General features: G+C 39.0%; 1 protein-coding gene across 1 annotated transcript; it reads left to right on the top strand.

Annotated features, from left to right (window-relative positions):
* The first annotated feature begins 204 nt into the window (after positions 1-204).
* Positions 205-11,471, top strand: LOC104541157 (chromosome unknown open reading frame, human C5orf22). Its single transcript, XM_010185137.1, has 9 exons — positions 205-303; positions 2,779-2,924; positions 4,101-4,250; positions 4,868-5,330; positions 7,304-7,366; positions 8,202-8,323; positions 9,160-9,226; positions 9,832-9,971; positions 11,339-11,471. The coding sequence occupies exons 1-9, from the start codon at positions 205-207 to the stop codon at positions 11,469-11,471; spliced, it is 1,383 nt and encodes a 460-aa protein (XP_010183439.1).
* Positions 11,472-13,884: the final 2,413 nt, after the last annotated feature.

Below are 13,884 nucleotides of genomic sequence, written 5' to 3'. Positions count from 1 at the left end.
CCAGAAAGCAGCCGGGCCCGCCAAGCCCACCTGCCGCCTCGCCGCCGAGGCCAGCCCGGCCTGCAGCGCGCCGGCTCCGGAAGGGGAAAGAGCTGGGAGGGCGCTGCGGGCGGAAGCACCGCCCCGCCGGGAAGGGAGGTAGGGCTGTACTGAGCTGTCGGAGTCTGCTTTGCCCTGCCTAGCCCGGCCTGTGGCCGCTGCGGCATGAGCGGCCCGGCGGCTAGCAGCGAGGACCAGTCCCGCCGGGGCTGCCTGCGGGCCTACCCGGCGCTGCCGGTATGGGTGGTGGAGGACCACCAGGACGTGAGTTCCGGGAGCCGGGCGGTGGGACGGGGAGTCCCACGGGTGGTACATTGGGAACGGCTTCGTTTCTTTCTTTCTTTTTCCGCGGTGCGGAGGCTTAGTCCGGTGGGTGGGAGCGAAGACAGGTGCCCGGTGGATTCGCTGTGCAGTCGCCAGGAGCGTGGCCGGGAGTCTCCCCGCTGCAGGCGCTTCCTAGGGAATAGTCCTCACCTCCAAAGCCAGGCACAGCCCCTAAACCTGCCTTCTCTTTCACTTAGGAATCATTAAACGCAGTAGAGTGCCCAGGTGGCCTGAATTTCCTTCCCGATTAATTTAATCAATGCTATGATGGGATTTTGGCATCTCTTTAACAAGTTATTGCTGACTTTTAATTTTTTTCCCTTTGGACCGTAGTTGCTATAGCTAAAAGGAAGTAATATGTACATTACACTGCTCTTAGAATTAGGTAGGCATTCATGCAACACTTGAAAACTCAACCCTACACAGTATATCACATGTCAGCAACAAATTGGTAAATATATAATTGCATCCTAACAGGCAGATTGACTGCCGCTTGATGAGAAATGTTAAATGTGGAACTTTGCTTTTTTAGTTAATTAAACAAGGGGCTGAAGAAGGAGTTGAACTGCAGTTTCTGTTTTCTCAGACGATTTGTTGATAGTGGCATAAGCTGAGGTCTTAGTCCTAAGTAAGCAGATTCTTTACCCAGTGGTGCAGAAGCCTGGTTGTTTCAGTAAGGACTGCTGGGCGCATGAAAACCTTCTGAAGGCAGAAGTGGGTAATATTAACTCCATCAGTGTTTTGCAAACAGAAAAGTTTTGTGTAATAGAGTCTCTTAAAGTAAATAATGTTATGGACTTGTAAGTAAATAGTTTAATGCAGGTCATTTTTGCTAAGACTCACTGAAATTTATAATTCTGTGATAGCTGGTTTTCCATGGTAACCAAGGAGTAAGAGTGTCACTGTGATGGGAGTACTGAGATAATGACTATTAATCATTTGCTTTTGTTTTACTCTCTAAAATTCTGCTTTTAATTAATTTAACAAGTCTGTTGATACTAAATATATACACTGTGTTTTCAGTGTAGGTGTGTATATGCATTGGTCTATCTTGCATAAAGCCTATACAGCCTTTCATCCCAAGTGTAAGAACTTCACAGAACTTTCGTATAGTCTTTTGCTGACACTGATGTTCCTCTAGAGCAAGAGGATGCATCATACTTTCATTAATAGTAACAGCTGGTATAAAGGAAATTTTGTTCTTAATCCCAAGTAGGAGAACTTTTTAACTTTAATTGCAGAGATTGCAGGTTTTTCAAGCAGGCCAGATTACTTACTTTTTCCAAAGTTAAAGTCATGGATCAGGGAACCCTTGTTGGTTTTAACCTTTTACCTACTATATATATGCCTATAGTAGCGTACATATAACTGTATATGTAGTAGGTAAACTGAGGAATTTATTGCTAGATAGATGGAATACAGTCCAAATTTCAGCTGTCAGTCATGTTTTATGGTGATGCCCATGCAGTACACGGGACTTGTAATTTTAGTAAGTTTTATGCCAACAAATTAGCTCTGTTTCTGTTATAATGTGGAGGTCATGTGTAATGTTTGTTGCTCAGTCCTTTTACAGTCCTCACATCCCCTGTATAATAGGGCTGTGATTCACGGTCCTTGCTGGATTTGTTCTGACAGTTACTGTCCCGTAACTGTAGGAGGGACTCCATGTACTGTAGTTCAGTGTAAGGTAGCCATCAGTTTTCTCATTTTACGACCCTACATTATTGTACTTCAGTGGTTTTCTGTGCTATAAATTGATGAGTTGCCTCATCTCCTGTTTTTCCCCACCTTTAAGTGAAGACCTTCAGCACAGGTTAAGATTGGGCAGTTGAGAAAGGTAATCTCTTTATTACAGCTACTAAATCATGTAGGGATTAGGAATTAAGCCCTTTCTTCAAGGGAGATAGGTTAAAAGATCAGCTGCAGTTTAAGTGATGGTGGGGTCAGTTTTCACTCTCTATCAGTTAAGTTGTAAAATGCAAGTAATGAGATGCTTTTATCTCCACAGCACCCGTGTGTGGTGAAGAGCTTTATAGCATGGAGAAGGCAATGCAGGGACAATGCTCTGCAGAAGAGGAAAAGTGTGCCTGGGGTTCAGTTGTAAATGAAAAAAACCTAGGAATTGAGTTGAATGATTAGTGAGAAGAGCTTCTGCAAACAAGGCTTCCTATAAAGAAAGAAGGAGGGCGTAGAGCTGTGATTCTTCAGCAGCTTCTCTCTTGGGCTCATAATGATTACAGTTTGTGAGCTGTCTTGCCACTGGAGTTGTTTCCTTTCTGTATTGTTTTCTGTATCATCCTACTCTAACCCAAATTCTAGAGGAATAAGAGTGGGACTAGTGTTTTTGCTTTTAAAGCTGTTGCATTTTTCAGCTCACTGCTTACAATGGAAATATTTTAATTCATGTTGTTTTAGGTGCTGCCTTTCATCTATCGTGCCATTGGTTCAAAGCATCTTCCTGCCAGTAACATCAGCTTGGTTCATCTTGATTCCCATCCAGACCTTCTTATTCCTGTGAATATGCCTGCAGACACTGTATTTGACAAAGAAGCTCTTTTTAGGTAAGTCCTGGGTACTGCATCAGAATACTTTCAAGTCTGCTTCCTGCTGCCTTTAATTTACAATGAATATGGGAATGACTGCAGAGGACGTATGAACAAAAGAGGTGTAAGTCAGCCTGAAGTTCTATCTCCTGTCTCTTCACTTTTGCTGCAAACTTTGGTTTTTGGATGCAAAAAGTTATGTTTGTGGTTTTTGAATGTGGTCATGTATTTAAGATGCGTATCAAGGTGTTTAAGACTTAGAAATTTTACTTTGTTTAGTTGTTGAGTAGTGTATCATGTTATTGCACCAATTAGTATTTCATCTGAATAACAAGACAGCATCCTGAGTGGATGCTTTATGTCTGAAGAGCTGTGATTTTAAAACAGCATTTTCATACTGAAAAAATGACTTTGAGATTGTAGTAACATTTCCTATGTTGACATAGTGAGTAAGTCAAATTGAACAAGATTTACCTATTAAGATCATTAAGATCAGTATTTCCTCCCAACTTCTTAGGTAGGTAACAAGCCACAGGGTGATCTTTGCTATTGTTTTTCTTTTCCTGTTCTAAAATAAGTATTGATTGCTTCAGTGTTATGATGATTTACAGCAATAGCAATATGATGTAATTGGTATGTAAGTAGTATCATGCTACCCATAGTCAGTATTTTGTTTTCTCTGTTGGATGCATAAGAATTTTCTGTGGGCTATCATACACCTAAAAAGTGAGGTGTTTATAGCGAGGGAAGTTGGTGCTGATTGACTCAGTTGAATTCCTGAGATTATCTTTAAAATCTACTTCAGGCAGCTTACAGTAAAATACTGCCTTGAGCTGAGTTTAAAGTTATTCTAAACAGTATTGATGGTGCTCCTTGTACTTTTCTCTGTGATGTATCAAGACAAAAAGGACAACAGATCAGTGTAGTTTGTAGTCAAAGTGCCATACTAGGAATGAATCTGATTGCACTCTATAATTGTAACTTTTTTAATTCTACTGTAGACATTTTTGATCTGTCTTATGAATAAAGATTTCCCTTTTTTTGTTTCCTTGATGATGTGAACTTTACACAGAGTACTAATTTAAGCTGATTTGCATGGGGGTTTTCAAGACGTGGAAGATATTTGTTCTAGACCATGTTGTTCTTACAGGGAAAGTGACAATATTGTTTCCAGTCTTTCTCCATTCTTTACAGTGAATTAAGTATTGAGAACTGGATTATGCCTGCTGTTTATGCTGGTCACATTTCTCAAGTAGTATGGCTTCACCCGCCCTGGGCTCAACAGATTTTGGAAGGGAAACACCATTTTTTAGTTGGGAAAGACGTATCAACAACTACAATCAGGTAAATTGTCTGCTGTCATATGCTAATAATATAAATGTTTGTGTTTGTTTGTTTTTAATTAAATGAATTCCATTGATAGGGAATTCATCCTCACTTAGAACAGGGAATCTATACCAGTGGTAAAGAAAAGTTAAATGCTACTTATTAATTCATAATATCAACATCTGTGGGTTTCAGGACAATTCTCAAACAGAGCTAACAGAATTTTTCTTATAAAATAGGCAATCTAAGACAAAATATCCATAGCTTTTCAGTCTTACATGCCATAATATTGACAGTATCTCGGTAAATTCTGAATGTTGTCTTTAAAATGCAATTCAATGGCAAGTTAATCTTAGTAGTGCATAATGTCGAATCTTTTTCTTATCCATCAAAACCCTTATAGGACTTTCATAAGAATTACAGAGAGAATTATATTGATTAAGCAATAAAGAAGTATAAAACATTTCAGTTTAAAAACCTGCAGTTAACATAAGTAATCTTTGTGTACACAGTTTTATTGCTTTTGTTACTCATCAGTCATCTGTTCATTCTTCTCAGGATCCCTTAAGTGTACGTGCTTTTTCCTAAGCTCTTTGCAAAGATGTGTATTAACTGTGAGTTATTGTCAACTGTAGGGTTACAGGTACAGATCATTACTTTCTAAGTGATGGTCTTTATGTCCCTGCTGATCAGCTAGAAAACCAGAAGCCTTTAAATTTACACGTCATTCTCGTCAAACCTACGGAAGCATCAAACAATCAGGAAGAAAATGGCGAAGTAGCATCTGCTAAGAAACTGAAGCTAAATACAGATGACACAGCAAGCACCGCTTCTGCCTCTTCATCAGTGGTTCCTGGTGACCTTGGTCACAGCACCCCAAGTCTGAAGACCAAGGAAGTACAAAATGCAAGCACCCCAGACAAGGCAGAAACATTGTCAGAGTGCTCAACTTCAGGCTCTCTCAGAAACAGTGGATGCCCAATAAGGGAAATTGTTAAAGATGTCTGCCAAGTGCTGCAGAAAGGGGATGCATATGTTTTGGACATTGACTTAGATTTTTTTTCAGTCAAAAATCCATTCAAAGAAATGTACACGCAGGTAAGTGTGACAATGGAAAGGCCTCTTACCATTCACAAAGGAGTACCAGTCCTAGTAATTATGTCTATGGAGAAACTTTCATCTAAGCTATTTTAGTGCATCAGTTGATCATGATTAATGAATCATAGTCATATCTGAAGGAGAGACATTCTAAGGGAGTGTACTTTCCAAAGAATTACAACAACCTAATAGGGATAGATCCTTGTATTTGAAATAGGTATTGAGTGCCCATTCAAGCTCAGAGGTGTATGGTTCGTTTCTGCTTGTTGCTTAGGACATAAAAGCCATGCTTGCATTTCCAAAGGTAATGCTCCAAAGACCTGCAGCAAGTTTCATCAGGACAGGATGACAGATTGTATAATTTTTTACCCCCAAAGGGTGGTAACTTGTCCTGATGAGAGGCTGTTACTCTCATTTGCTTTGTCTGGACTGCCAAGTGCAAGGGTGAGCAAGTGGCTGTTGTCTCTGATGTCATAGCTCTGAGCTTAAGACTCTGCCTTGTATTCCATGTATAACTTGCCTGCACAGCAAAGGTAGCTCACCTGTATAGAGTCATAAATACGTAGATCCTGAAAGGTGCAAAGCAGTTAGCAGCTTTTCTTGATGTGAACAGGATCTTTAGGAACTAATTAATCTGCCCTGAAATTTGGGTTTGGCATTTATGTTTACAAATTCTTCTGCAATATTCTGTCTGTAGCATTTAAATCTCACTTTGACACAGTTTTAACTTCAGCCTATGCTGGAGAACATCTGACATCCTTGAGTTTCAGCTAGACTACTGCTTCCTTGTTCACCGTAAATAAGTGAATATAGTGTCCCTGACCTCTGTTAGCTTCTGACATTCAGTATTTATGATCACAGTATCTTCAAACAACTTGCATTTGCTCTGAATCACAGAGAGAAGTGTACAGCAAAGGGAAAGCACTGTGGGTGTCATACCATACAAGAATAAAATTCAATACCTCTCTTAGGTAAAATACATTCTGAATAAAATAATGGAGGAGTTTTGAGGGTTTTTTGTTTGGTTGGTTTTGGGGGAGGTTGGTGGTGGTGGTGGGTGTTCTGTTTCTTGTGGGTTATTTTGTTTTGTGTTATGATGGGTTCTCAGTTCTAAGAACAGCTTTCAGAAGTGGACTTGTGCAGAGCAACCCAGTGTACCTTTTTTGATATAATGATATCACTTGCAGTTAATGTTTCTTAGCTAAGTTTCCTTTACTGTAAAGTACAATAATTTCATCTGAAAATTTTTGACAAGTTAACACTTGAGATATAAGAATACAAGGAGAAACTAAAAAGCAAATGGTTCACAATACAGAAGAGTATTGTCTTCTCACCAAAAGAGTCTGAAATCCAAAACATTGTGCCAAAGATGCTTTGTACTTCTAAAAGAATTGAAGTCTACCTTTCTTTCTCCCTCTACTGCTGAAAAATTAACGTGTCCACCTTTTGAATGCTGTTAAATAAATGACATCTGTTTATCCTTGATTAAATAAATCTAAATATTATCAAGGATTAGGGCTGACAAGCCCCTGTCATAGTTTACCTGTGAAATTGGTCAACCAGCCTTTACCTGTCTGTTGTTTGTCTACAATCATACTCTCCTGTTGGTTTTCTTGGCCTAAATCTGCTATCCAAGTTTTACTATGTATGTGTGGGACCATAGTTCAGCAAAACGTATGTTTAATTTCAGAGACTCTTTAACTAACAGACTGTAAATACTTAGATTTTAAAGCTATGTCCTTGAAGTCAGGTTTAAAGTTAAGCAGTTGCAAAATGTTTGGCTGAGGCCATGAAATACTGCTTTCTCAAGCCTCACAGCATCTTCCTCACCTGCATTTACAGAGAGTCTGCAGTACTAGAGCAGAGGAATAATCTTAGTGATCAAGTTCTTTTTTTGAAGAAGGAGGACTTTGAGGATTTTGTTTCTTTTTTGAGGAGCCTAATTTTTTGCCTCTTTTTTTTCTTTTTCAAAGACAGAATATGAGCTTTTGCAAGAGTTGTACAGTTTCCAGAAGCCTCATAGAAATGCAGCAGAGGTATGGTATGTCCTTGTGAGATGTATGAGGGAATGATTCTTTCAATTTACCCAGTAAAAATGAGTTACAACAAGGAAGGAACGTATGAAAGGTGCTTAATGAAGTGATCTCCAATTAAGCTATGCAGCATGCTGAATGCTAATCAGCAGCATCTCTGGAGTTCTTTCCTGTGAAACATTTTGGTTAAATGTGTGAACTGCATAAATATTTAGCATGAGTGTGAAAAGTAATTTCTGTAAACAAGTGGTAATTGACAAGAAAGAAATGAAAACATAGTGAGTCATCTGCAATCTGGTGCTTTTTATGGCTCAACAGGGCTTTGGTTTGGGGTTTTTTTTGGGTTTTGTGTGTGGAGTTGGCAGAGTTGAAACAATTCCATAGCATCAAATAGCCTATTTTGTGCTTTTTTTTTTTGAAAATGCATTTGATCTAATATTTTTTAAAAAAACTTACAAAATTAAATTCTCTTTTCATTATAAAATGAGAAGCTTTTACTCATCAGAGCATTTCAGTGCTATAGAAAGAAACCCAATAATTCATCATAAGCAGTTTCTTAGCTCTCCACGGTGTATTCTAACAGCATGTAGATGTGGCTTTTTTATTTGTTGTGGGAAAGACAGCAGAGAGAGATGATTTCTTCTGAAGGTGTAACAACTCCTGCAGGCATTCATTCTGATACTCTTGAAAAGATGTTCTGTAGTAATGAAGCAGTTGTTTCTGATTCCGCACTCCCAGAAGATCAGTCATTTCAGAATTTAAATCATGGTATTTGTTAAGCCATGACGTTCTTACCTCTTTTCTTCCTAACATACTTTTTATATATGCTTATTTAAAGGAGAGCTTGCTGGATTGTGTTGAAAATCGTGTTCATCAGCTAGAAGATCTGGAAGCAGCATTTGCAGATTTGTGTGACAGTGATGATGAAGAGACCCTACAGAAGTGGGCTTCATATCCTGGGTAGGAGATTTCTAAATGGTTTAAAAGGCACAGTAGTTTGGGAACTGATTAGCCTAGCACTTTGCTAACAGAAAAGGGGAGAAGCTGGATAGGACCTATGCAAGACTAATATTTTTCCTTTAGTTCTAGAGGAAAAAGAGTCGGATGAAACAAAAGAAAAGGCAATCTGCTGTCTTCACTGCCATAGTAAGCCTTCCAAGATCAGCCTTGTACAGCTTCATGCAAATTCTGTTGCCTGTGAAGGAAGGCAGATTTGGTGACTAAAAATTTAGTGTTTTGTGTGAAGCAGAGCTCTCAAAAAAGCAAGAAACTGCAGAGGATCTGGAGAAGGACTTTTTTTATGTTCCCAAAGGTTCTGCTTTCTGAAGAAAGATGAAAGTGAATGAAAGGCTGTACCTGAACAACAGTGTCCACAAAGCATCTCAGCAGCACCTGCTGTGCTTTTAAACTAAATATTTTCTGCTGAAAAGAAGCAGCAAAAGTCTAAGCTTCCCCTTGATAGGCAAATCACTCGTTTTCCCTGTCAAATGCAGCGGTTACTGCCAGACTCATGCAACAGTAATCACAAGCATTTCTTAGCAAGATCATGTAAGTTTGAGCTACAACAGTTTTTCTCCAGGTCTGCCCTGAGAGAAGTGCAAAGAAGTCTTGCCAGAGGTATGAATATAGGGGCTTGCTAAGAAAGACCTGGTGAAACAGTACGATAGTAGTGATGATTTTCATTTTTTCTTAGGCCCAAGATGACACGGGGGTATTTTTTTTTTCTGACTACCTAAGGTAAACATATGTGTTTCCAACTGTTTATGTAACAAGTTTTGGTTTTGTTTTAACTCCAGAATGAAGTCACTTGTTCAACTAGTTCACAGTTTGAAAACCAGGATGGAAAGCCCAGACTACGAAATGGTAGGTGACTAGGTAAGAGAGCAGAAAGTAGACAGATTTCAAAGGCATAGCTTCAACAGGGAGGGCAAAGATCATGCTTCATTTCAGACTTGCTTCTTGATTCAGGACTTAATGAGATTTTGGTAGTTTTCCCTTTTTATGTCTTATTACTGAGGACAACTTTTCTTTTTAAAACTTCTAAAATTCTATTCTGCTTGTCTATATTTAGGCAATGTTAATGTCCTCTTTCAGGACTGTGACCTCTCAGGCTGCTTCCTGTGAAGAAAGGTTTAATTTCTCTAGGATCTGTTGATATACTTTGTTGAACTTAACTTAAGGTACCAATTTGTAAAAGATCAGACCTATCATCTTCAAAGGCTGCAGCATACTCTGAATTTGTAGGAGAGGTACAGTGTACTGAAGATAATGAAACAATACATAGAACCTCCAGAATTTTAATGTTTTTGATTAAAGAACAAGCTGGGGGAAAAAACCCAACTCTTACTGGCTGAAGAGGTGTAAGTTACCTACTGGGCTAGAGATGGTATCTTAGAGACTTTTTACATGGATAAGCTATATGAATAATTCATCGAGAGCAATTAAATCTCTGTTTAATTTACATGTAGGTCCATCAGGCTGGTCTGACCTGTGATTATGTGGAACTTCCCCACCATGTTAGCACTGAAGAGGAGATTGAAGGCCTCATCCAGTCCATTAAAATTCTACTAAAAGATATGCCTAAGCCCACACTTGTGACAGTTGCTCGGTAAGACTGTGTAGATACTTTAAAACGCTCAGACTGTGTTTAGGGAGCTAAGTAATTCTATCAATATAGCACTGCTTGGTGTATCTTAGAGTCTGTCTTAAAGTGGAATCCTTACAGTGAAAATTGACATTTGAAAATGTTGATCATAAGGCAGTAACAGTTTCCGCACAGCTAAGAGAAGGTTCTGTGCTGATGGCCGGTTTTACTGCACTTTAGAGTAGCTAGTACAGATTTCAAAAGCACTGAAAATGACTTAATGAGCTTCAGCACAGGCTGTATAAAACCTGTGATGAGGCCTTTTGTCTGTTGAGATTGATAGCTGTCACTGGGGTTCATACATCTCCGCTACTTTTATTACTTGTGTTAGAGCAAGGCCAGCTTGGACAAGCCTTCATGGGCTGAAATCACACCTTCCTTACTCTTGTTCTAGGGTTCATTGTACTACAGACAAGATTTTTATTCTTTGTGAAACTTCTGATGGAAGTTTTTTTTATCTAATAGGCTGAAAGGGATTTATATTCTAGAAAGCTCTAGTAAAGCTATGAATGGGGTAAAAGTTATGCTTCCAGGACTGTAAGGGAATTATCTGGGAGAAGAGGATGGAGTTTGAGGCCAAGGACCTGTGAGAACCAGGAATCTGTCCTCGAAGAACTTAATTTGAAGACCACACTGTATCTGTTGACAAATTTAATCACTTCAGAAATACTAATTGTGCCCTTGAAGGGCAGGCAACAATAGCAGAAACTGACATGGAATTGGTTTTGTCAACAAGAAATAGCATGGGTAATACTTAAAATAAAAGAAAGCTGTATTTCCTGATAATTGCAGGGTTATGATCCACTGCTTCAGAGAAAATACAGAATCATTTATGTAGATCTTGATAGATACAAAATCCAAGAAGTGTCAGCTCTGCTTTTTGACTAGTATCTCTTTGCAGTTCATTAATAGATACTGTAAGTAATGCTATATCCAAGGGATTGTGCAGATGTTTTGCAAGCTTTCCTACATATTTTACTGGTAGCATTTGAATGTTTCAATTTTAACTTTCCTCCAGTCCTTTAATGAGATAATTGCTTGAACTTTGACTGGCAGCATGTTCTGTGTCTGAGTCAGGAAGAGAGTAGAATTGGAAGGATGAATAGGTCACATTCCTGATCTGCTCCAGACTTTCTATTCAACGTCATGCAAACTGATACCAGTGAAAGTAATGAGAAGAAGCACAACACTGCACTTTGGAGAGATACTGGGAGGCAGAACTTGCCACAGCTTAAAAGTAGCTTCAGCCTAAACACAGAGTACTACACGAATACTAAATGTGGTGATGGTGGTGATATCTGTACTCATGCTTTTTAAAATCCTTGTTACAGGTCAAGTTTGGATGACTATTGCCCTTCTGAGCAGGTTGGCATCATTCAAGAGAAGATCCTTGGTTTACTAGGTTCGGTGTATGGTGCTCTGGATGTGCACTTAGATTACTCAAGCACCTCATCTTCTTTGTGACACTTCTAATGCAGTGGATTAATTTAAATTCTATATTAGCTATGGTTTCAAGGGGAAAAATACTGTTGTTTCAGCAGATGGCAGTAGAAGCCAAGTTGATCAAGAGCTAGTTTTCAGTTGCATTACTTTTTCCAAATCAGCTGCACCTGAACTGTTACCTGTTTGGCTTCATTCAAATGAGTGCAGTGATTATTATTATTTTACTGTCTTGTGTCTTCTTAAAAGTGGTGCAAGAGTAACTGTTTTTTTTGTCCAGAAAATGTATTTTTTCACCTAGTTTCTTTATGTGTCTGTAAAAAAAAAAAAAAAAGAAAAAAGAAAGAAAAAAACCCCCCAAAAAAACAAAACAAAAAAACTCCAAAACAGTATAACTTCTTAAAATAAATGGATTTGGTTTATGTATTTAAACTTTTTTTCTGATGGAGTTCGGCAAGTAACAGACATGTTCCTGAGTTGCACTGTACCTTTAAAAAAACCCAACATCTCAGTAATGCCCTTAAGACATTAGGTTTACGTTGTGATCTTTCTTAATTTCTGTGTTCAAGATGACCAGGCATACCTCACTTATTTCTCTAGAGCAGCTTATGGCCTCTGCCCCATCCACAGAATATGATTTATTATTTATTTATTTCTACTCCATTGTATTAATATTGTGTTATTTTGCTTCAGAGTATTTCATTGGTGGCTCATATAATATATGTACAAACATTGGCTTGGTATATTCATTTTTACTTATTTTTGAGGATAAAACATAAATGGAGTTAAATGTCAAGATTAACTCCTTAGTGATCTACACCTCCCATGGAGGGGCAAAATTTAAAAGATGTAGGAACTACAATTTGTGCTTACTGGCAGAAACTCATCTAAAAGGGGAATAAAGGAGAGAGAACCCTCCTCTGCATCTTGAGTAATGAGATTTCTAATTTGGCCTTTGCTTTGCTGTGTTTTACAGAGAGTCTTTGCCAGCTGAATAGAATAGCCCACCCTCAGTTTGGTTATCACTGCAAAAACAGGTTTCTGCATTTTCATCTGCTTTTGCTTTTTGAAATTTTGCCATTACTCTTTTACACTTACTTGACCTAAACCAAAACATTGCCAGGATGACTATGGAAATGGAAATGAAAACATCCGTAAAGTTTTTATATTGAGTCATTCTCAAGATGTCTGCACGTCAAGATGGTTGTCTCCCTGGAAACGTTCATCTTAGACCTAGCACTTACTCTGAGGCTTTCGTGCCAGTTATACATGATCTTTTGAACACTCAATTATATCCTGTATTTGTTGTAATTAGATAACTGACTTGGATTAATTAGCCTGGAATGGCAGCAGTGTATTACAATGAAGTGCAAGTTTGAGTGTGTTATGGGGTTTCTCTTACAATTAGAATTTAAATTACTGTTAAAAATGACACTTCATTTCCATTTTTTCTTAAATTTATCAGCACTAATTTTCTTCTATGTCGATAAATGGAATAAAAATGACATTTTTCAGCACTGTAGTAAAAGATGCTTTTTTTCTCCTTTTTGAGACATTGACACAGGAGTCACTTAAAAAAACCCTGTTTGCAATGCAAGCCTTTTTTTTCCCAAGTTGTAAGAAGGAAAGCCTTTTAAAATTGCATTTATCCACTACTGCTTTCAAACGCTGAATAGCTAGCCTTGCTTAAATATGATCTTCGTGTTTTAAAATGCCTCCAGCCTTATAAACTGGAGATAGACAATGATTATATTTGCATCTATGCACAGATGGAGGATTGGACACCTCAGATGGAAAACCACAGAGCCATCCAGAAATAGGCAGTAATTTCTTGGATGCACAGACAGTATAACAAGTCTTGAAAAGCCAGAATGAAAACTGAACTGAATGAAAAGTTCAAGTTTAGAAGCACAAAGCAGAACTTGTACTTTCTTTTGCTTTGTGTGGGTACCAGCAGGTCCAGGGAGGTGATTATCCCCCTGTACTCGGCACTGGTGAGGCCACACCTCGAGTACTGCGTTCAGTTCTGGGCCCTAAGAAGAAGAGCCCTATAAGAAGGGTGCTGAGATTCTGGAGCGTGTTCAGAGAAGAGCCACAAGGATGGTGAGGGGTCTGGAGAACAAGCCTTATGAGGAGCGGCTGAGGGAACTGGGGTTGTTTAGCCTGGAGAAGGCTGAGGGGAGACCTCATCACCACCTACAACTACCTCAAGGGAGGTTGTAGAGAGGTGGGTGCTGGTCTCTTCTCCCAGGTGATGGAGGAGAGAACAAGGGGAAATGGCACCAATGTGTACCAAGGGAGGTTCAGGTTAGAGATAAGGAGGAAGTTCTTTACTGAGAGGGTTGTCAGAGGCTGGAACAGGCTGCCCAGAGAGGTGGTGGAGTCACCATCCCTGGATGTATTTAAAAAGCGAGTAGACGAGGTACTTAGGGATATG

This window comes from Mesitornis unicolor, unplaced genomic scaffold, assembly GCF_000695765.1.
Source record: "Mesitornis unicolor isolate BGI_N332 unplaced genomic scaffold, ASM69576v1 scaffold18165, whole genome shotgun sequence".
In the NCBI taxonomy this organism is placed as follows: domain Eukaryota; kingdom Metazoa; phylum Chordata; class Aves; order Mesitornithiformes; family Mesitornithidae; genus Mesitornis; species Mesitornis unicolor.
This window is presented reverse-complemented; position numbering and strand designations above follow the sequence as displayed.

Coding starts and splice junctions, on each gene's coding strand:
- LOC104541157 (XM_010185137.1), top strand. CDS start 205: ATGAGCGGCCCGGCGGCTAGCAGCGAGGACCAGTCCCGCCGGGGCTGC. Junction 2,925..4,100: donor GACAAAGAAGCTCTTTTTAG/GTAAGTCCTGGG, acceptor CATTCTTTACAG/TGAATTAAGTATTGAGAACT. Junction 9,227..9,831: donor AAAGCCCAGACTACGAAATG/GTAGGTGACTAG, acceptor ATTTACATGTAG/GTCCATCAGGCTGGTCTGAC.